The sequence below is a fragment of the Salmo salar genome, chromosome 16, assembly GCF_965601325.2.
Source record: "Salmo salar chromosome 16, fSalSal1, whole genome shotgun sequence".
NCBI lineage: Eukaryota > Metazoa > Chordata > Actinopteri > Salmoniformes > Salmonidae > Salmo > Salmo salar.
In genome coordinates, this window is record NC_138306.1 from 33,036,283 (window position 1) to 33,060,726 (window position 24,444).

The 24,444-nt window shown below is 44.5% G+C and overlaps 1 protein-coding gene across 2 annotated transcripts in view; it reads left to right on the top strand.

The window, feature by feature from the left end:
* LOC106573727 (guanine nucleotide-binding protein G(o) subunit alpha) overlaps positions 1–24,444 on the top strand; it is a 160,240-nt gene that overhangs the window by 54,487 nt on the left and 81,309 nt on the right. For both annotated transcript variants that reach the window (XM_014149043.3, XM_014149044.3), the window contains exon 3: positions 4,564–4,705. In XM_014149043.3, coding sequence (XP_014004518.1) covers positions 4,564–4,705 — 142 coding nt within the window. The remainder of the gene's footprint in view (positions 1–4,563; positions 4,706–24,444) is intronic.

Below are 24,444 nucleotides of genomic sequence, written 5' to 3' on the forward strand. Positions count from 1 at the left end.
ATGTAAAATTGCGTGACTAAGACCTCCTCAGCAAAAATTGATTTCTTGATTTATCTTACATTAATTCAGACTATTTTCAGGAAGTGTTACTGGCTATGTTGTTGCTACTGTGTCTCAAGAGGGTGGTCTTTTAAGGGAGTTTGGAAGCACAGACGTTGGCTTACGCCTAGCCGTGTTCTGTTAGGAGCAAACCAACCTAGCCTTAAGGATTTGCAGTCCTTTCATTGTCTCCTATCAGAAACAGATCAATGAGCCAGTCAACCCCTGTGGGAATCTGAATCCTTTGGGACATGTCCTTCGCTTTATTGTGACTTACAGATGACTTAAACGTCTTATTTTTATTAACTGAATCATTTATCACCTGAGATGGTGCGCTGACTTCAGTTTCAGCACGTTGGAAAACAGGCACAGCAGGCAGCAGTGCTGGCTGATATTGGCTCAACTTGATATTGACTGTAAGTTGTCAAGGTGGCAGCTGTAGAGGTTGTTTTAATGGTGATTGAGAGATATGTGGTTGTGTCGGGTCATTTACATTTACATTTACGTCATTTAGCAGACACTCTTATCCAGAGCGACTTACAAATTGGTGCATTCACCTTATGATATCCAGTGGAACAACCACTTTACAATAGTACATCTATATCTTTTTTTTGGGGGGGGGGGGGTTAGAAGGATTACTATATCCTATCCCAGGTATTCCTTAAAGAGGTGGGGTTTCAGGTGTCTACGGAAGGTGGTGATTGACTCCGCTGTCCTGGCGTCGTGAGGGACCTTGTTCCACCATTGGGGTGCCAGAGCAGCGAACAGTTTTGACTGGGCTGAGCGGGAACTGTGCTTCTGCAGAGGTAGGGAGGCGAGCAGGCCAGAGGTGGATGAACGCAGTGCCCTTGTTTGGGTGTAGGGCCTGATCAGAGCCTGAAGGTACGGAGGTGCCGTTCCCCTCACAGCTCCGTAGGCAAACACCATGGTCTTGTAGCAGATGCGAGCTTCAACTGGAAGCCAGTGGAGTGTGCGGAGGAGTGGGGTGACGTGAGAGAACTTGGGAAGGTTGAACACCAGACGGACTGCAGCGTTCTGGATGAGTTGTAGGGGTTTAATGGCACAGGCAGGGAGCCCCGCCAACAGGGAGTTGCAGTAATCTAGACGGGAGATGACAAGTGCCTGGATTAGGACCTGCGCCGCTTCCTGTGTAAGGCAGGGTCATACTCTGCGAATGTTGTATAGCATGAACCTACAGGATCGGGTCACCGCCTTGATGTTAGCGGAGAACGACAGGGTGTTGTCCAGGGTCACGCCGAGGCTCTTAGCACTCTGGGAGGAGGACACAATGGAGTTGTCCACCGTGATGGCGAGATCATGGAACGGGCAGTCCTTCCCCGGGAGGAAGAGCAGCTCTGTCTTGCCGAGGTTCAGCTTGAGGTGGTGATCCGTCATCCACACTGATATGTCTGCCAGACATGCAGAGATGCGATTCGCCACCTGGTTATCAGAAGGGGGAAAGGAGAAGATTAATTGTGTGTCGTCTGCGTAGCAATGATACGAGAGACCATGTGAGGATATGACAGAGCCAAGTGACTTGGTGTATAGCGAGAATAGGAGAGGGCCTAGAACTGAGCCCTGGGGGACACCAGTGGTGAGAGCACGTGGTGCGGAGACGGATTCTCGCCACGCCACCTGGTAGGAGCGACCTGTCAGGTAGGACGCAATCCAAGAGTGAGCCGCGCCGGAGATACCCAACTCGGAGAGGGTGGAGAGGAGGATCTGATGGTTCACAGTATCAAAGGCAGCAGATAGGTCTAGAAGGATGAGGGCAGAGGAGAGAGAGTTAGCTTTAGCAGTGCGGAGAGCCTCCGTGATGGTCATGGTCCAAGTAGAGTTGTGGTCAGTATGGGTCATCCCAACGTGTCAGTGTGAAGAGATGTATATTCTGCTTTCTGTTGTTTCTGTGGTTAAAACATTGAGCAGCAGTGTTTGTTTAGTAAATGTAATGTCCAGGGTGATGGTGGTCCATTGGAACATGTTGTTCAGAGCAGAGTAACAGACTCAGGGTTGGTTGGCAGATCTTTATTAACCTGCCTCTTAGTTCCCCCAGTGGAGCGATAGGAGGGAGGGGTATCTTTGTGCGGCATGGCTCAATACATCCTCCGAAAACAAAACCATTGCACCTGCCCCTGGCACAGAGGCTTGGCTGGCACACACCTATCTCTGCCAGGGCACACCTGGTCTGCCAGAAACAGTGCCAGCCATGGTAAACCAAGTATATTAAAGAGGAAGGAAAACAGTTTGTCCAACCTACAGAGCTTTCATTTCTCCTGGAGAGGACCTAAGCTCATGCGATCGATACCAGAGTCATTGACCACAGCATTATGTGATGTCAAAGTAATGAGTCACAACTACACACATATGACAATAGGCTCCCATCCCACCTGTCCTCTCCTCACCCCTTCCACGTGTGCTCTGTGCTGGGGAGAGTAGGAACCCTCTCCCCTCTCAGGTCCCCAGGTCCCAGCAGTGCAGGATCAGTGTGTGCCCTGCTGTTTATTACACCCAGACATAAAGCTTTCATGATGGGGTGATTATTATTGAATGAGAGAGAGAATGAGAGAAGGAGAGAGAGACAGATGAAAGGGAGAGCACAGGGGAGATAAAAGAGGCAGCATCGCCTCGCTGTTGACACACACCTGTCTGAGTCACAGCAGCATTACTACTGAGCTGTAGCTAAGTCTCTGTCACTAAACGCATGCGCATACGAACACGCACACGCACATACTCACCCACACACAGCAGTAGGGGAACAGGGCACGTTTAGGCTTGTCAGTGTATTGAGAGAGTAGTGATTAATTGGAAGTCATTGGAAAGAGTCTCAGGAAAGGCCACTGCAGAGCAAACAGGTTGCTGTCGAAGGATCACAAACAGTATCTGTGTGCAGTGGCAGGCTCCACGGGCTGGGCCGCTCTCCCTCTCTCTAACGCAGTAAGTCACGGCTTAGGGCACTGACATTTCTCTGCTCTTTCTTTTTATATGCTTGGCCTGCTACAAAGTTCACACTCACTTTCACAAACACAATGCTCAGACTTGACTCTTTCTTGATAGGAGATCATGCTCTATCTGACCCATTGAATGGACTGGAGGCTGGATATCAGGGCCAATGGGAGGCTGGATATCAGGGCCAATGGGAGGCTGGATATCAGGGCCAATGGGAGGCTGGATATCAGGGCCAATGGGTGGCTGGATATCGGGGCCAATGGAAGGCTGGATATCAGGGCCAATGGGAGGGTGGGGCTCAGGTGTTAATGGGAGGGTGGATATCGGGGCCAATGGGAGGCTGGATATCAGGGCCAATGGGAGGGTGGATATCGGGGCCAATGGGAGGCTGGATATCAGGGCCAAAGGGAGGCTGGATATCAGGGCCAATGGGAGGCTGGATATCAGGGCCAATGGGAGGCTGGATATCAGGGCCAATGGGAGGCTGGATATCATGCCAATAGGAGGCTGGATATCAGGGCCAATGGGAGGCTGGATATCGGGGCCAATGGGAGGCTGGATATCAGGGCCAATGGTAGGCTGCTAATCAGGGCCAATGGGAGGCTGGATATCAGGGCCAATGGGAGGCTGGATATCATGCCAATAGGAGGCTGGATATCGGGGCCAATGGGAGGCTGGATATTGGGGCCAATGGGAGGCTGGATATCAGGGCCAATGGTAGGCTGCTAATCAGGGCCAATGGGAGGCTGGATATCAGGGCCAAAGGGAGGCTGGATATCAGGGCCAATGGGAGGCTGGATATCAGGGCCAATGGGAGGCTGGATATCAGGGCCAAAGGGAGGCTGGATATCAGGGCCAATGGGAGGCTGGATATCAGGGCCAAAGGGAGGCTGGATATCAGGGCCAATGGGAGGCTGGATATCAGGGCCAATGGGAGGGTGGATATCGGGGCCAATGGGAGGCTGGATATCAAGGCCAATGGGAGGCTGGACATCAGGGCCAATGGGAGGCTGGACATCAGGGCCAATGGGAGGGTGGACATCAGGGCCAATGGGAGGGTGGACATCAGGGCCAATGGGAGGGTGGGGCTCAGGTGTTAATGGTGCCTGTAGTGTTCTGGTGGAACCAGAGTTTAATAGGCTGAGCCTCTCCCTGCTGTGCTGTTTGTGTCATGAAGAGGAGATCTCAGGCCTGGGGTCAATGTGTCTCTGCCTAATGGGGCACACTCTCTACATCTGGTCCTGGACTGGTTCTGTCTCTGTCTGCTGGGTGTGGGAGAAACTCTCAGATCTTCCCCTCTCTCCCCCGGCCAGTTACAGCAGCAACGGAGCAAATGAAGGGAAAACAGAATTAAAATGGAGCCAGGCTGAGGAAGGGAGAGGAGCTCAGGGTTGTGTGTGTGTGTGTGTGTGTGTGTGTGTGTGTGTGGAGGGGGCACGCATGTGGTTGTGCCTGCGTGCTTTATGTGCGATACAGCATGTGTGCCTCAGTGTGCCTGACGACAGTGTGTGCCATGGACATGATGTCCCTGTTTAGGTAAATGCCTATTTGACCTATGAATCATGTTCATGTTTGCAGGATTATCCATGAGGATGGCTTCTCTGGAGATGATGTGAAGCAGTACAAGCCTGTGGTCTACAGCAACACAATCCAGTCTCTGGCTGCCATCGTCCGTGCCATGGACACCCTTGGCCTGGAGTACGGAGACAAGGAGAGAAAAGTGAGTCTATCTACCACTCTGTAGAGTAGCACTGAGGGAATGGACTACAACTGCACACAGACACAGACACAGACACAGAGACAGAGACAGACAGACAGACAGACAGACAGACAGACAGACAGACAGACAGACAGACAGACAGACAGACAGACAGACAGACAGACAGACAGACAGACATTAGTAAGCAGAGCATCGCGTGCTCCTGCAACTCTACTGTAGCGATGGCCTCCCAAACACATTTATAGAAAGAAATACACAAACTGTCACACCGACAGACACCCATATATTCAACCACTGGATTTTAACACTAGAACTGCTAAAGCAGTTATTTTTACTGCTCATAATTGTATTTTATTTATAACTCTGCCATTTTTAAAGTCATGCTCCCCTCTGTCCTTGTCTTTTCCTAAATAAATCTATATAGCACACTGCCATTGTTAGAATCGTAATATCACAAACAGAACTGGAGTAATATCCCGTTTTAGGAGGGCATGTCATTCATGCCCCTTCTCTCGACTGTAGGGCCTGCTCCACTCCTTCTCTCGACTGTAGGGCCTGCTCCACTCCTTCTCCCGACTGTAGGGTCTGCTCCACTCCTTCTCCCGACTGTAGGGCCTGCTCCACTCCTTCTCCCGACTGTAGGGTCTGCTCCACTCCTTCTCCCGACTATGGGGCCTGCTCCACTCCTTCTCCCGACTGTAGGGCCTGCTCCACTCCTTCTCTCGACTGTGGGGCCTGCTCCACTCCTTCTCCCGACTGTAGGGCCTGCTCCATTCCTTCTCCCGACTGTAGGGCCTGCTCCACTCCTTCTCCCGACTGTAGGGCCTGCTCCACTCCTTCTCCCGACTGTAGGGCCTGCTCCACTCCTTCTCCCGACTGTAGGGCCTGCTCCACTCCTTCTCCCGACTGTAGGGCCTGCTCCACTCCTTCTCCCGACTGTAGGGCCTGCTCCACTCCTTCTCCCGACTGTGGGGCCTGCTCCACTCCTTCTCCCGACTGTGGGGTCTGCTCCACTCCTTCTCTATGACTGTAGGGCCTGCTCCACTCCTTCTCTCGACTGTGGGGCCTGCTCCACTCCTTCTCCCGACTGTGGGGCCTGCTCCATTCCTTCTCCCGACTGTAGGGCCTGCTCCACTCCTTCTCCCGACTGTAGGGCCTGCTCCACTCCTTCTCCCGACTGTAGGGTCTGCTCCACTCCTTCTCCCGACTGTAGGGTCTGCTCCACTCCTTCTCCCGACTGTAGGGCCTGCTCCACTCCTTCTCCCGACTGTAGGGCCTGCTCCACTCCTTCTCCCGACTGTGGGGTCTGCTCCACTCCTTCTCCCGACTGTAGGGCCTGCTCCACTCCTTCTCTCGACTGTGGGGCCTGCTCCACTCCTTCTCCCGACTGTGGGGCCTGCTCCATTCCTTCTCCCGACTGTAGGGCCTGCTCCACTCCTTCTCCCGACTGTAGGGCCTGCTCCACTCCTTCTCCCGACTGTAGGGTCTGCTCCACTCCTTCTCCCGACTGTAGGGTCTGCTCCACTCCTTCTCCCGACTGTAGGGCCTGCTCCACTCCTTCTCCCGACTGTAGGGCCTGCTCCACTCCTTCTCCCGACTGTAGGGTCTGCTCCACTCCTTCTCCCGACTGTAGGGCCTGCTCCACTCCTTCTCCCGACTGTAGGGCCTGCTCCACTCTTTCGCCCGACTGTAGGGCCTGCTCCACTCCTTCTCCCGACAGTGGAAGTTGCTGTGCCCAGTTGATAATCACCCCGATAATTGCCTCGAAACTGAACCAAAACTATACCGAAATGAATTTCACACATACAGTATATAACAGATGAAGTAAAGCATGATGGGGGAGAATGGGTGAGTTGATTGGAGAGGGGAAGTGAACGATTTATAATTATGCAATCACCAATTGTGAATGAAGAACAGGGAGGGGTATTCTATATTGGTACAATCTAATTCTAATCTCAAAATGGTATGTACCCTGTATCAGCCTACTCTGGCCTACTTGGAGGACACAGTGATAGCTGTATCATTTGTATCAGTCCAACACATCGTATCAGTCTACTCTGGCCTACATGAAGGACACAGTGATAGCTGTGTTATTTTTGAGCTGGAAGTGTTCATTTCAATCCTGTATCTCCATGGAGCATTCAGTGGAAAGAGCGTATTTCTGGTTAGTGTGAATGTTTTGGATCAGATAGCACGGCTGTACTCGGTGAAAGGAAGCACCTCTGCTGGCCTGTTGCTGTGTTCTACTACATGCTTGACTTGGTTGCTATCAACGCACACGTGTTGCTAAAGCAGTGCATGAGAGATATGAGGTATATGGCAGCAGTGCATGAGAGATATGAGGTATATGGCAGCAGTGCATGAGAGATATGAGGTATATGGCAGCAGTGCATGAGAGATATGAGGTATATGGCAGCAGTGCATGAGAGATATGAGGTATATGGCAGCAGTGCATGAGAGATATGAAGTATATGGCAGCAGTGCATGAGAGATATGAGGTATATGGCAGCAGTGCATGAGAGATATGAGGTATATGGCAACAGTGCATGAGAGATATGAGGTATATGGCAGCAGTAAATGAGAGATATGAGGTATATGGCAGCAGTGCATGAGAGATATGAGGTATATGGCAGCAGTGCATGAGAGATATGAGGTATATGGCAGCAGTGCATGAGAGATATGAGGTATATGGCAGCAGTGCATGAGAGATATGAGCTATATGGCAGCAGTGCATGAGAGATATGAGGTATATGGCAGCAGTGCATGAGAGATATGAGGTATATGGCAACAGTGCATGAGAGATATGAGGTATATGGCAGCAGTAAATGAGAGATATGAGGTATATGGCAGCAGTGCATGAGAGATATGAGGTATATGGCAGCAGTGCATGAGAGATATGAGGTATATGGCAGCAGTGCATGAGAGATATGAGGTATATGGCAGCAGTGCATGAGAGATATGAGCTATATGGCAGCAGTGCATGAGAGATATGAGGTATATGGCAGCAGTGCATGAGAGATATGAGGTATATGGCAACAGTGCATGAGAGATATGAGGTATATGGCAGCAGTAAATGAGAGATATGAGGTATATGGCAGCAGTGCATGAGAGATATGAGGTATATGGCAGCAGTGCATGAGAGATATGAGGTCCAAGGCAGCAGCAAAGATTCCAGGCGAGCCACTGCGCGAGGCAAATTGCACACAGCTCCCGGGGAGGAGACAGTGTCAGGTGGCCAGATGAGCTAAGAACAGAACCCAAGACACACGTGTTTGTGGGAAGTGTGTCAATCAAGTGAAAGTGGCAAAGATTTGTGTCCATTGTTTGGACAAGGGATCGCCGCTAAATGAAATCCAACTGATGCCATTGCGTGAAAACGAACACCATGTAAACACGAGCTGACAATAATGTACTATTCTTGACTGCTGTCATGTCGACACTTATATTCATTATAATGGCATTATTGCTTTTCTGCTGATTTTCACACTTGGCACTTATAATTATGTTTAGGCTACTGATATGTTCATAATTTGACCTCGCTGACCATTCATCTTTGTGGTTAGGGAATTTGTATTATTTTGTGGTTATAAAATACGCTTTTACCGTGTTCCAACACATCCCACTGGGCACAGACATCAGTTCCATGTCTATTCCACGTTGGTTCAATGTCATTTGTGTTTTTTAGTTTTTACATAAATCCTACAGTAACATAAACTAATGCCATTTTTTTTGTATTATTCTAATGTTACCTAAGACCTTCATAAACATAGCCAAATTATTATTTTTGCAATAGCATATATGACATTTATTAGAATGTTGCAGTCAAAATGACTGCTCATTAGCTTGAAGGCGGGACCCTCGACGCTCAGCGGTTGTAGAGTTCTAGTGTTCACAAACACACCCATTCATCCTTATCCATCTATGAAAATCCATAACCCCAGTGTTGTAACAGGTAATTGGCCACAAGGCTCTGAAAGGATGTGGAACAGAGCACATTAGTCTCAGCTTGTTGACTGGCTTCTATAAATCACCCAGTGAGAGGAGGGGAGCAGCATGTAGATTCACACAACACACTGTCTGCCTGTACTAAGGAGGGAATCAGACAGGTTTGGAATACTGTATTCAGACCATGATGAATGAACGCTCCTGTGGAAAAGGTGAATGCGTTTAGTAGACATGACATACATAGTGTTGATGACGCATACATGTTTATAACAGCATTGTTAAATGATGGTGGTGCCAACAATAATGATGAAGATGATGGGAATAGTTTGGGATTGGTTATTGATTCAGTCCACAATGTCAAACTGCTGACAGGCTGGATTGGAGTGTGAGCGGGAGGGCAAAGGTCATGTCTCTTTCTGGGGTCATGGGTCATCAGCTGTGTCAGTACATGGCCTCAGAGTGACCTTAAGAGGACAGACAGGGTGAAGGAAGGTGTACAGTAGGATATGTGAGCTGCTGTCCTTATGCCTCCTCTCATGTGTTGTGTTGGTATCTGTTCCCCTGCTGTGTTCTGTTCCCTCTCTAAAACAGGAGGGACACCACTGACTCTGACCTTTCCAGGAAGTTCTTTACATTTTAATCAAACCAATCCTATCAATACCCTGGGACAAGTCATCTGAAATACCCAGCTGCTATTGATTGTTATATTATCTCTTTCTTCTGCTAGAACTAGAGCGCTTCTTTAGACAATAACTGTATTTCTGTCCCAATAAACTGGAGTGCTTGAGAGTTGACAGCCGCAGGGGTTATGTCCAACCTCTATGGTTGTGTCATTCTCAGAGAAGTCATTTAGAGTGCTTTAGTGTGTGTGCCTCTGTGCATGTGACCCAAAAGTAACCTCTCAAAAGTAATTTGTGAAATAGGTCAGAGGTCACTGTCCCAAAGCGGTGAATCTCTCTGCCTAATGGAGAGAGAAAACGAAGGACCGTGCAGAGGCATGCAGAGAGAATGAAAGGAGAGAATAAGTGTGAGAGAGAAATAGAATGGAGAAAAGAATGCAGGGAGGTGAGTTCCTAACTGGGGTGTGTCCTGTTGCGGACCCCTGTTTACCTGTATGTTAGTGTGAATTAGGGATGGGCGGTATCCAGATTTTCTTATCATCATACCGTCCTTCTCGCATCCCGAGATTTAGGGTATTACCGGCTTAGTACACAAGGGGGCGCAAAAAAAACAAAAAAAAGCATTGGGTGTCTATTAACAGAATGCTAGCAAAATTCACGAATTTCCATGGAGGCTGCTAGCTAAATATGTTAATGAGCGCAAATGAAAATAAACAAATTGCATAGACAGGCAATCCAGATCATAAAGTTATACATATATAGATAGGAGCTACCAAATGTCATTTTTGGTGCGTTTGGACATTTCCAAGCAAATGTGAACGAGAGACATTGAACAAAGTGAACAAAGTTTTGACTCATGCTTGTCTGAAGGAAGAACAGTACTGGCTCTGGAGCAGCATGTGTCTGTGTGGAGTCTGGAGTCGCTAGGGCAACGGGCCTTCCTGCTCTGCTCTGAGAAGATGGGGAGGAGCAGACAGGCCGAGAACAGAGAGGAGAAAGAACGCAAGGAAATCAAGATAGCAGTGGCAGCTGTACAAATAACTAACTCATCCAAAGGGCTTTGACTTCTCAAACACAGCAGAAAGCTATCACAATATGATACCCCGTAACCTTATTAGTTTAGCCACTTACTTAGATACCGAGCAAGTTAAACTTAGGGGTCCGTTAATGCAGAATTCTTCATTTTTCACACAGGAAAAAAAACAAGAAATATCTTGCTGTGTTTTGTAAACGCGCATCTAAAATTCTTCTTATTGTAATTTCTGCTCGGCATCAGACACATTTTGTGCTTCAGTTGCACTTCTCCATTCAGATGAAAATTCACCAATGGCAGACAACCCTCTAACTGATGTGTAGCTACTCCGATACTTTTCTCAGTGTAGCCAGCCTACTTTTCTCAGTGTAGCCAGCCTACTATTCTCAGTGTAGCCAGCCTACTTTTCTCCAGTAAAATGCAAGATTAACTAAGAAAAACATCAGAAAATGTAGTTGGCTACATTAGTTCTATGATAAACATTAGAAATATGATGGCCATGCATCGTTTCGCAAAAAAGACCTTGCTTTTTCATTGTAAGCTAATTTACTTGTGTGGCTGCCAGCCAAAAGCGTTGCACTTCTGTTGTCATATGATGAAAAGGAAGCTATTTTCTGCCTAATGTGTTGCACTAATGTATTTTCTGTGAAGAAAAACTATAGTTGCACGTCCCTGATCACTCTATTGAAGCAAAAAAACACTGTTGACTTTCAATATAAAACGCAACCCCTGTCAATACACAGCTGGCCTCACCTGCTCCCACTTTAACTTGTTGTGCTATTTAAAACAAACACTTGACTGTTCAGGGGAACTACCTTAAGCTTCATCATGTAAAATAACGTGACAGGTGAAATGAAAAACGCTATCTTCTTTATCTCCTAACGTATCGCACAAGTTGACTGCAGTTATTTACTAAAAAGCTACAAATATATATATATCATTTTTTTTTACTTCAAATAAGTAGTTTAAACAGTATTAACAATATTGAAAAACCATCCTGTGACTATTTCCAAATACCTCGGTATACGGTATACCGCCCAAGCCTAGTGTGAATGTGTGAGTGTTTCTCCAGCGTGTGGATATAGCCTGTATGTGCAGACGGGTGTGGCAGCATGGAACAGAGTGCCCCTTCTTTCGCTATCTCTTTCCCTCCCTCTCTTTCCCTGTTTCTCTCTCTCTTTCTCTCTGTCTCTCTCTCTCTATCTCTCTGCTCCTTACTGGGCTGGCCAGCTGGCTCACACCTCTTTAATCTGAAGTGTGAAGCTTTTATTGGAGCTGCTCTCAACAGCCAAGCAGCCACTCTCGCTCCTTCTGTCCCTCTCAATTCAATTTCAATTCAATTTCAATTCAAGGGCTTTGTTGTCATGGGAAACGTATGTTTACATTGCCAAAGCAAGTGAAATAGATAATAAACAAAAGTGAAATAAACAATAAAAAATGTACAGTAAACATTACACTTACAAAAGTTCCAAAAGAATAAAGACATATCAAATGTCATATTATGTATATATACAGTGTTGTAATGATGTGCAAATCGTTAAAGTTAAATAAAGGTTGCCCTTTCTTGTGGCAACAGGTCACACATCTTGCTGCTGGGATTGCACATTGTGGTAGATAATAGATATGGGAGTTTATCAAAATTGGATTTGTTTTCAAATTCTTTGTGGGTCTGTGTAATCTGAGGGAAATATGTGTCTCTAATATGTTCATACATTTGGCAGGAGGTTAGGAAGTGCAGCTCAGTTTCCACCTCATTTGTGGGCAGTGTGCACATAGCCTGTCTTCTCTTAAAACCTGTTGGGGCTCGGGGGCAGTATTGAGAAATTTTGAAAAAAATATGTGCCCATTTTTAACTGCCTCCTACACCAACTCAGAAGCTAGGATATGCATATTATTAACACATTCGGATAGAAAACACTCTGAATTTTCTAAAACAGTTTGAATGGTGTCTGTAAGTATAACAAAACTCATATTGCAGGCAAAAACCTGTGAAAAATAGATCCAAAAAAAATGTGAATTTTGTGACTGTACTATTTAGTGTCATTGTTTTATAGATACCATAGTGAGAAAGGATTCATTTCGCAACACCTACGGCTTCCACTAGATGTCAACGATCTTTATAAAGTTCTTTGAAGCGTCTATGATAAACAGAGAGCAAATTAGAATGCAAGGAAGTTGACATGTCATCACTTCATTTTTTTGCGCCTGCGCATAAATCTGAGAAGCGTGAGTTTGTCATTATTGTTTATCTAGACATAGGATAGGTTGTGTGAAAATATTACTGATGTTTAACGTTAAAAATGGACCAAAAGATTAATGCTAAACAACGTTTGACATGTTTGAACGAACGTAAATAGATTATTTACTAGGTTTTTTTAGCTTTTCGGCGTGATTTTACAACCCCCCACCACATTTTGTGGGAGCATAATGAACGCTAACTACTTGGTGTTATTTGGACATAAATTATGAACTTTGTCAAAAGAAACCACATTTGTTCCGGACCTGGGATTCCTGGCAGTGCCTTCTGATGGAGATAATCAAAGGTAAGGGGATATTTACAATGTTATTATCGATATTAGATGATGCTAACTGTATAGCATAGCTTATTGTTCTTAGCATAGCACCCCGTTTATTGCAAAATGTGATTTCCCAGTAAAGTTATTTTGAGATCTGGCCATTCGGTAGCAATTACGAGATGATAATATATTATTCTTTGAATGACAATATTATAATTTACCAATGTTTTCGAATAGTAATTTTGTTATGTTCACCGGAAGCATTTCAGAGAAGAAAAAAATCAGAATTTCACGCTACTGTAAAATGCTGTTTTTGGATATAAATATGAACTTGATGGAACAAAAAATGCATGTATTGTATAACATAATGTCCTAGGAGTGTCATCTGATGGAGATTGACAAAGGTTAGTGCATAATTCTAGCTGGTTTCTGCTTTTGGTGACGCCTGACCTTGAATTGAAAATGGATGTTTGTACTTTTGTGGCTATGTACTGTCCTAACATAATCTAACTTTATGCTTTTGCCGTAAAGCCTCTTTGAAAATCGAACAATGTGGTTAGATTAAGGAGATGTTTATCTTTTAAATTGTAAAATAGTTGATTGTTTGAGAAATTGAAATTATTAGATTTTTGATGTTTTGAATTTCCAGCCTTGTTAGCAATCCCGACTCGGGGTTCATTGCTAACCTGTAGCCCCAACAGGTTAAAAGCCAGGTCTGCCTGCGGCGGCCTTTCTCAATAGCAAGGCTATGCTCACTGAGTCTGTACATAGTCAAAGATTTCCTTAATTTTGGGTCAGTCTCAGTGGTCAGGTATTCTGCATTCTAGTTTGCATTCTAGTTTGCTCTGTTTTTTGGTAAATTCTTTTCAATGTGTCAAGCAATTCTCTTTTTTTTTTCTCATGATTTGGTTGGTCTAATTGTGTTGCTGTCCTGGGGCTCTGTGGGGTGTGTTTGTGTTTGTGAACAGAGCCCCAGGACCAGCTTGCTTAGGGGGCTCTTCTCCAGGTTTATTTCTCTGTAGGTGATGGCTTTGTTATGGAAGGTTTGGGAATTGCTTCCTTTTAGGTGGTTGTAGAATTTAACGTCTCTTTTCTGGATTTTGATAATTAGCGGCTAACGGCCTCATTCTGCTCTGCATGCATTATTTGGTGTTTTACGTTGTACACAGAGGATATTTTTTGCAGAATTCTGCATGCAGTCTCAATTTGGTGTTTGTCACATTTTGTGAATTCTTGGTTGGTGACCAGACCCCAGACCTCACAACCATAAAGGGCAATGGGTTGTATAACTGATTCAAGCATTTTTAGCCAGATCCTAATTGGTATGTTGAATTTTATGTTCCTTTTGATGGCATAGAAGGCCCTTCTTGCCTTCTCTCTCAGATCGTTCGCAGCTTTGTGGAAGTTACCTGTGGCGCTGATGTTTAGGCCGAGGTATGTATAGTTTTTTGTATGTTCTAGGGCAACGGTGTCTAGATGGAATGGGAACTGGACCTTTTTTGGAACACCATTATTTTGTCTTACTGACATTTACTGTCAGGGCCCAGGTCTGACAGAATCTGTGCAGAAGATCTAGGTGCTGCTGTAGGCCCTCATTGGTTGGCCTCTCTCTCTCTCTCTCACTATCTCTCTCGCTCTCTCTGTCTGCCTTTCCTTCTCTCCTCTTTTTTCCCCTCCTGCGATCTTCATCCTTTGCCTTTCTCTCTCTCCCTTCCTCTCACTAATCATCTCTGATTGTCTCCCTCCCTCATTAGTAGCTCTCAACCTCTCCTTTCTCTGAGTCCAAGCCTGTTGCCATGGCTACCCTGTGTTTTGCCTTCCTCTCAACACATTCCGCAAGTCTGTGTCCAAAGGCAATGTCACTCACATGAAGAAACCACTCGAAAACATCAGGCCTGAAACTGTGGAGAGGCAGGCCATGCAGTCACTCAGTGCTGCTTGACCAAGCGTACCTCATCCATCTATTCTGGCATTTATGCCACACCCACTCCTCTATATATGCAGCCATGCCACACCCACTCCTCTATATATGCAGCCATGCCACACCCACTCCTCTGTATGCAGCCATGCCACACCCACTCCTCTATGTATGCAGCCATGCCACACCCACTCCTCTATGTATATCCAATCAGTTTTCCACGTTGATTCAACGTTATCACGTTACATTTTTTGGTTGAAATGACGTGGAAACAACGTTTATTCAACCAGTTTTTGCCCAGTAGGCTCCCAGTTTGTCCTCTCCCTGCTCATTAGAGATGGTGGATAGCTCAAGTCCAATAGCTGGCAGAGCTCTCTCCATTGTTCTACCTTCCGGAGCTCTTCACTCTTTATGATCCATTTCCCTGTGCCCACCACACACAATAAAACCCCAATGAGCCAGCCTCCATCCATTTCCCCCTTGGCTCACTGCCTCTGTCCAGCCAACTGACTCTGTCTCACATTCATCTCATCTCTGTTCTGGCTCTGCTCACTCAAGCAGCCATACTGGAGCGTTCAAGACTGCAAATCTGCCCTGGAAGGTTTAGTTAAGGAGAGGCAAACCCCTGTACTTTCACTCTGTATTCCTGGAGCGTGGTCTGCCTGGGTTGGTGGTAGCGGTCTGGTGCCGTGCCATGATAAGCCAGTCTCTGGCACTGGTCACGACTGCTGGCCATCCGATGGCATCCATATGGCCTTTCATTTCACTGGCAATGGGGTTAGCTTGACCAACACCCCCATCTGGGAAGCTCCAGACTGTGTGCTCCACATGCAAATATATGCAGAAGGGATCTGAAATAGACCTGGCAGCACTGACATTATAATAGGAACGGCTCTTGAATTGTGAGTTTGACTCAGAGAGAGTCACCATCTAAATAACTCCCACAGTAGTTCTTCAGTCACTGACTCTGACTGAAACATGCAATTGCTCATGGCGCCATTTACTATCTTGTTTATGCACTTTACCCTGTGGACAGGTGAACAGAGGGAGGAGACGGCCTCTCCAGCGAGGACAGGGTGTGGCAGACGTCCCCAGTACCTCATCCAGCCAGGGAGTCTGGGTGTCTGCTGTTGTTTTGGAGACGAGTGGTGTTGTGGTCTGGGGTGGAGGTCTGGAAGGGGGAGTGGTGTGATGGTTAAATGGTATAGGAAGATAAGAAATACTTTATTAGTCCATGTGAGATGGAAATGTGTCTTCTGCTTTTATCCCCCCTGCTGATATACACAGACATACACACAAACACACATTGAAGAGATAGATTTATTTGATCATTTAAAGCACAATTCAACCACAGAAGTGGATAATGCATTTAAAGTCATCGAGGATGACATAAAAAAGTTTGAAAACGTGTAAAAAACATGAACCAACAAGACAGTAGACCTAGCCTAATAGTTCTACTGGGTAACAGGTCTAATAATCATTCATACCTTTTTGAACATGTATAGCAATCCCTCTGCTTCCTCTGGACACGGCATGCAGTCCTTGGTGTAGTACTTCCAAACAGATGAAACAAAATGCCACATTATTTGAATCCAAAAGCTATCAAGCCAAAATATAGACTTTTCTCATCACGATCATGCAACTCTGAGTCAAGACCACAGCATATAGTGATCAAACCCTAGAGCAGCCAAACCCCCCCCCCAAAAAAAATAATGCAACAAAAAAACACTTAAAAGTAATTCAAATATGTACAACATTTACAGAGCTCTCTGCCTAGGCTACCTTATGGCGCTATGGGGTTGGCCCCTGGATCCTGCTTGACCTCTTGGCTCCTGGCCCCTCCTTGCCATTGCCGCCCCCCCTCCCCCATGTTTTAGGTGGGTGGAGGGCAGAGTGGGTGCCATGCCTGGGGAGGCTGTCTATTCCCACATGTCACAGGGAAGCCCTGGTGCTGATAATGATCTCACTCCTCATTAGAGGAAACAACCAGACACAGAGAGACAAAGGGTGAGGTAAAAACACACACACTGGCACACACACACAACTCGCTCTGTCAGATCAACCCAACCCAGTCTTCATTTTGAGAGCAACTGCCTGCTCAGCCTGAAAGATGGCCCCCATATCTTTTGTATTTTGCAAACATATGTTTTATGTGCTATGATTTGTTATGAGAGCTTAGCTTTTCTGTTATCACCAATGCTTTGTTTGTGCATATACTGCAAAACCTGTCAAAATATAATTCCCTGGCATAGTCAGACTTGTGTCCCTCCCCTGGGAACACAGCCAATTTGTGTTTATTGGTTCATATATCACTGTTCTGTTGACATCCTGCCTCCTACTGAAAACCCATGCTTCGTGCCAATTGCATTGTAGGAGTTGAATTATTAGTCAAGTGTTCACCTGGAAAATGTCCTTCTGGTGTGAGTGTGTGCCTGCGTGTGTGTGACAGACATGGGAGGCTATTGATGAGTGTGTGGTGCTTTGAAGGCCCCTGTGGGAGTGAAAATAGTAGGGATGTAGCGATTCACCGTTACGCATCGGTCCCAGGTTCAAATGTTCACGATGTTTAAGGAGCCCAAACCGATCAAAATTAAGAACGCATTGGTTAGATGTGTTACGAATTGTTGGTTCACTAATGTTTCTTACTCAGATTGTTTTATTCCGGAAATACCTCTTATCTGTTGTGACTGAAAGTTCAGTAGCCCATCAAACTTTTAGGCATGTAACTGCGTATGACTGTCAGATAGCAAGTGTGCGCACAGTGCGGGAGACAGCTGCTCACGCCAACAAGAGGTAGACCTGTCCCTGTTTGAAGCTATTCGTACATCTGCACGGCACCTTCAGCATTCAGATGCTTGTAAAACGGCTTTCGCAATGTCAAATCATCGGCGTTATTAGTTGAGTGACAACCAACGTAATTTGCTGTGTCACTAGCTAGGTTTCCATCCAATTTGTGATAGATTTTCATGTGAATATTCACAAATGTGTATAAAACAATATGCGCATTTCCCCACCAGATATGTATTTCCATCGATCTGCGGTTAAATTCCTATGTACCAAATGAAAAATATAAGTTAAATGGGTTTCCATCGTATTTTCAACGCTATTGATGGTTTTGTGACAAAAAAGTGTTGCGTTATATAACAAACGTCCCCACTCTGGTATTGGCTTTTGCACTCTAGCCAACAGCTCACAGATACAACGCGGGTAGCCTACCTACATTATGAGAGTGTTATGGATTACAGCGATATTATTTTTATTTGTCAAACGGCAGACTTGCTGCGTCACATTCTGTAAGGCACGGTCTTTGAGTTTAGCCACAAGTTCTTCCTGATGAATGATCAAATGAAAAGTAACAAATTCGGGAATATCGTCTCCCGTTCTCATCAGGCCAATGAGTCCCTTCTCCTTCCCTCGGAAGTTTGGGGCACCGTCAGTGCAGACAGATAGCAGATTTGACCAGTCAATATTATTATCAGCAAAAACATGTAACAAGGGCTTTCAGAATATCCTCTCCTCGTGTTTGTCCCAGAAGGGGCAGTAAAGCGGACCCAAACACATAATTGGGCAACGTCACATCACTGCTTTCTTCACACGCAATACTACAGCACGGCGCCACCTCGCCGATTTCTTCTATGCGTCTTGTTATGGTTGAGTATGAGAGTTGCAGTCCATTAATTTGCTTTAAAATAACGTCCTTGTTTGTGAAATCAGCATACAATATTTCGGCTGAGGCCCCAAAAATTGTTTGACAATCTCTGCCTCAGTGAAGGCCTTCTTGTTTCTCGCGAGTTTCCAAGCGATCTCATATGTTGCCTCTCGTTTTCTCTGCAACAGTGAGGGCTAGATCTGTCCATCATTGGTTGTTGTCCTTTGAGTTGCGCTATTTTGTTGTTTCTGAGGTTGCTTTGTGGCGTAGGGTGACCAGACGTCCCCGTTTTTGGTGGCCTGTCCCTGGCTGGAGCTATCCCCGTTTTTAACAGTGCGTTAAAAACAGACCTCAAAGTGAAATCATATTTTACGTGGCAAGAAAGATTGGGCAGCAGAGCCTACGGATTGACATCCTTATCGCGTTGTGCTTGTTTTGACCAACAGAGGGGGCTGCTGGCTATAGCAGTTTCATTCACTCTTCTACTAACTACTTTCTCGCGCTAGTTTAAGAGAAAATTGCTGTGGAAAACTCGGCCAGAAACTAGCAAGTGTCAAGTGAATCCACAACATCACAACAAACGTATTTTTAAACCAGGTAAAAGTTACAATCGTTTGAGATACTAGCTAGTGATGTTATGTCACAATTATATAGATAGATGATCTGTTCTATAAGGTTTTAAATAGGTTATGCTAGCTAACGTTAGTTAAGTAGACTAAGTTAGCTAGCTAGGTTAGTTAGCTACTGTCACGGTAACTAGGTTAAAAAACGTTCACATGTAAACATGCAGTGGACGGGCTATTTTGAAAATATGATTATATTAAATGAATGCACAATTAATTCTGAGAATATTTTTGTAGATTACAATTTTAATGGTTTGGCATTATAATAAGTAGTGTGAAAATATATTTAGAAATGTTCATGGATAACATTAGCAGTGGAGAGGATGAAGACCTGGATAGGAAGAAGAGTGAAGGAGATAGAGGAGGAAAGGTAAAGATATGGTTACAGAGCCTGCCAATTTATTATTCCAAACAATGTTTTTGAGATAAAATACAAAAATGAGGCAAGCAATGGGAATCTGTTAACCAAAGTATTTTATCTAATAGTATACTATTTATTAATACAGATTGGAGAGGAAGGAGAAGTAAAAATGAAGGGAGTAAAAAGAGTGAAGCAAGGAGAGTGTAGAAGAGTGAGGTGGAAAGGTGAAGAGAAGGAAAGGAAGACGAGTGAAGAAAAGAGGAGGAGAAAAATTGGAGGAGAAGAAAAAGCTAAGAGAGTAAGAAGAGTGACACAAGGAGAGTGAAGAAGAACAGACAGGAGATACAATGACTCTTTCCAAGAAACGGAAATGCACTTTTTATGAAAAACATGAGAGAATTTCCATTTATACGGTCAGGTCAAGACGATAGAATTGTTCACTGCACCCTTTGTAATTCCTCTCTTTCAATTGGCAGCCGGAGAAGAACGGCAGTGGTAGAACATCAGCAGACAAAAAACCATAAATCCTCTCTGATTGCCTGTGTTGGTATGCCCTCTGTCACCACATTCTTCAAGAAGGTAGAGCCTTCCCAAGAAGAATATGATTTAGCTGTGCAGGAGGGTGTCTTTGCATGTGACACAATCATAGTTACAGATATATGGACTGCACAGCACAACTGACATGGAAGCTTTATGAGCCAAAGTTTACATGTGCTAGGACAAAATGTGACGCCATAGTGAGTAACGTGTTAGAACCATGGTCAACTACTTTGATAACACAGGACCTAGACCAGGTTGAATTTGTGTCCCTGTCCATTGATGCGTCCAATCATGGACATGTAAAGCTGCTGCCAATAGTAGTCAGATATGTAAGATATATGATGGCAGCACATCTGTGGAAACAAAACTGCTTGGTTTTGTTGAATTGAAAGGTGAAACAGCAGATCTAAAAATGTAACCTGGAAAACATTCTCTGCCGACAACAAATACCAACTTTGGAGGACTGAATAGGCTGGGGAGGGTCAATGTCCATACCAAAGTTAAAAATGCTCTGCAGCGGGAGGTGATTGGCTTAGTTTGTCCTGCCCACCTCATTCATAACACGGCCAGAACAGCTTTGGATATGATGTTGAGTACCTGCTCACAAAGATATTTGGATATGTTCATATTTTCACCGTCAGAGTTGAAAGACTGAAGGGCTTTTGTGAGTTTGTTGGCCAGGAGTACCATAACATTTTAGGACACAGCAATGTTCGCTGGCTGTCCATTCTCCCTGCTCTAGAAAGAGTGCTGAAAATGTATGTGCCATTGAAATCCTTTTTTATTTCTGAAGACAAATACCCTGTTGTCCTGCGAACAATGTTCGAAGATCCACTGACTGAACTTTGGCTGGCCTTTGTCCATGAAACCTGACCGTATTCAGTGGCACGATCAAGATGCTTGAAGGCCAGGACCGCTGTGCTGTGGAGTCCGCTGCAATTCTGAGAAACGTTGAGGCAAAATTGACTGCAAGACGTGATAACGACTTCATTCCAGTTTTAGTCAGAGGACTTCTGAGAGAGCTAGAGGAAAATGGAGCCATGTCTAAAGAGAGATTTCTCAAAACATCCCAATCATTCTTCACTATGGCTGTGAACTACTTGCAAGCATGGGGAAAGCACACAGATTGTCTAAAAGATTTACATTGTCTCCTTTTAAAAAGGCAACCTCTGCGTTAAGTGATGCAGCAGGCCTACTCCAGGAAAAATGCCCCAATGTGACCATCAATGAGGATACATTGTGTGACGAGGTTACTGGCCTGCAAGAGTTCCTAAAGGGGGGATCACTTGAAGAATGGAAAACATCTGAGACACCGCTTAGTCAGAGATGGAGCATGGTGGTTACCCACTTCAAAGAGAATGACATCCCACACACTAACCTAGCTAGATTAGCATCTGTTGTCATGTGCTTACCTGGAAGTAATGCACCAGTCGAGAGTGTTCTCCCAAATGAATGATCTATGGACAGCAGCAAGAAATAGGTTTACTGTTCCTACCATCAAGGCCATGCTTATTGTGAAGACAAACTTCAACCTCCCCTGCCAGGAGTTCATGGAGAAGCTGGCCAAAGACAGCAATCCTGAAGAAAATACATTCTTCTGAGAAATATACAGATTAGGTTGGTATAAGTATATTATGTAGTTACCAATTTCATCAGCATCTTTTGTCTTTATTATGTTGTTAAGTATTTCACATATACTATTGCCTGTTTTTTCAATTTTGCTCATGTTCTCTTCTGCTCTTATTCTACCCAGACTACCAGGACCACTGAATGGCTGATCAGATTGGACAGTTCTGTCTTGTCTGTAGTGCATCTGTAATATAGTTGTTTTCTCTGTCTATCACAGTGTGCCTGTTAGACTAAATACACGAAACCGGAATTGTCCCCCTTTTTTATTTCATAAATAATAACATTGGATATTTTAATTATATTCACCGCCGAACTGGAAATGTCCCCGATTTTCATTTCAGAAATCTGGTCACCTTATTGTGGCGGATATGATTTGTCAAAGTGGGCATGGTGTGACTGGAAATGTTGTTCTGAAATTTGCTCGTATAAGACAGTGATCTAGTCCCATCATGCAGTACAAAAAAATACTTCTGTCCATTTCTCTTGGAACATTTCTGTGTTCTTCTTGAAACGACTGTATCCTTCTCTTAGCCACTGGAGCCATGTTAGCTACGTTAGATGGCTGCATTTCCCCGTCGCCATCTTCCTGATTTTTCCTGGTTCTCCGGTAGTTGTTTGTTCATAGCTGTCACATTGTTCTCCAGCTCATTGTCAATAGATTTATGTTTCTTTTTTTACAATAAATCGATCCATGTCGACCAGATTGCAACATTTGCTAGCAGCAAACTGATATGTGTCGGTCGCTGTAGCTGAGCAGTTGCGTTCTATTTTTCGGCCTTTCTGTTCAACAGCTGCCATCTATCTGCCGCCCAGGGAACAATAGATATATTCAATGCAGTGCTTCAGGTCTGCATTAAACACATTGAATTGAAATTGTATCATTGTTATGTATAAAGGAAAATAGGAAAATCACTGCGATCCGCAAATGTACATATCTACCTCAAATACCTCGTACCCCTGCACATCAACCAGGTAGTACCCTGTGTAATAGCCAAGTTATCGTTTTCTCTGCATTGTTGAGAAGGGCCCGTAAATAAGTATTTCACTGTTATTCTACACCTGTTGTTTACGAAGCATGAGACCAAAAAAATGTATTTAAAATTAGATTTGACAGTAACAGAGGGCCACTCAGTTTAGAGAAGTAATCTAACACAGACCCAGCTCAGAGGCCCAGCTCCTGAACTCCAATTAGCAGCAGATATTCATTTAAAATAGAAAGTGAATGTGTTCGTGCAAAAAAAATGTGTGCATCGAATCGCATCAGTTTGTTCCCCTATTCAGACCGAATTGCACCAACTCATTTCAAACTAAAAACGTATCGTTCCTGTAGTGTATCGGAGCCCATGTATGTAGATACTTATCGAATTATTCATGAAATGAGATGCACATCCCTAGATATTTTAAGAAAAAGCCCTCCACATTTTGAGGGAGCTCACGTTTGTTTTAAGTGTGTGGTGCAACCTGCTGTAGTCCAGCAGAGATGGGAACCTTTCATCTGTCCGTTCCCTCCCATCCTTCCCCTCTTCCCTTCTCTCCCCTCTCCTCCCCTCTCTTCTTCCGCAGCTATCTGCCAGAGAAGGTTCCAAATATCCACAGTAGCACACACACAGTCCCTAAATTGATCCAATAGTATTTTAAACAGTCAATTATCAATCAATCACCTCTGATGTTTAGAGCAGGTTTCTGCCTCTCACTGCTTTTAGATGTTTTATTTCGTATCAAATCATCACACACAGTTTACAGCAGGTATTAAAGGTGCAGTGGAATGCTTGTGCCATCTCCCTCAACAATGTTGTAAAATAATCAATAATTGCTATGAAAAGAGGGTTGAGAGGGAAATCCACAGATCCTCTAATATTCAGAATAGTTTCATCCAATTAGCATAAGACTAATTCATTTCAGTCTGTAAATGTATGGAGCTCAGCTAGCTAAGCCGGTGCTGCACAGACCCTCTGACTGAGACTAGTAATATTCCTCCAGAGGATGACTGGTGTTGAGGGTCTCTATGGTCATCTGGTCCCTGGAGCTCCGACGACATCGAGTCGCTGTCAGTCGATGCTTGTTAAAATGTAAAATCGTAAATTCTTACCATGTACCTATTTGTCCTGTGTAAAGTCGGGCTGGTCTTTATTTGCTGAAATCAATGCTTGGGAAAAAAAAAGGTTTGTCTTTTTTATTAACAACTTTTCTGCGACATATACATACATTTTGCATACACATTTTACATACATGGTACTTTTATATAAAGCAATTACAAAAAAATGATTCATTACCAAACATAAGGTCTTTAACCCCACCCCTCAGCCACTCTCAGCCCATTCCACATATCACCATAGACCACCCTCATTTGGTTACCATGTGCCATATATTTTTCTATTGTGCTGTTATGTTTTACATAAATGTTGAACCTTTCTAATCGTATAGTATCCACAGATTGTGAGCTAAAGATGAAAACCTTTCCTACAATTATTATTATTTATTGACTGACTATGGCTATCCAAATCGCCCAACACTGTTAAGTAAATGTTGTGATTTTTTAACCATTCCTGTACCTGTGACCAGAAAGAAGCTACATAGGGGCAATACCAGAATAAATTCTCTTGATTCTGTCTCTTCGCAGCAAAATCTACAGAGCTGAGATTGTTGTATGCCCCATATATATAGCATTCTGTCAGTGGCAAGAATTGTGTATAATAATTTAAATGGAAAAACTCTGTGTTGAATCAAGTGGTGTGTTTTTATACCAGTTCATAAACCATGTGCCATAGAATCTGAACATCAAAAATGTCCTCCCATTTATTTTGCTTCCAACATTTTTATCCTCAAATGAAACTGGTGTATTTGTCTATTTATGCCAATTCCTTTCAGCCAATTTGTATCTTTAATATATGGTAGGCAAACAAGT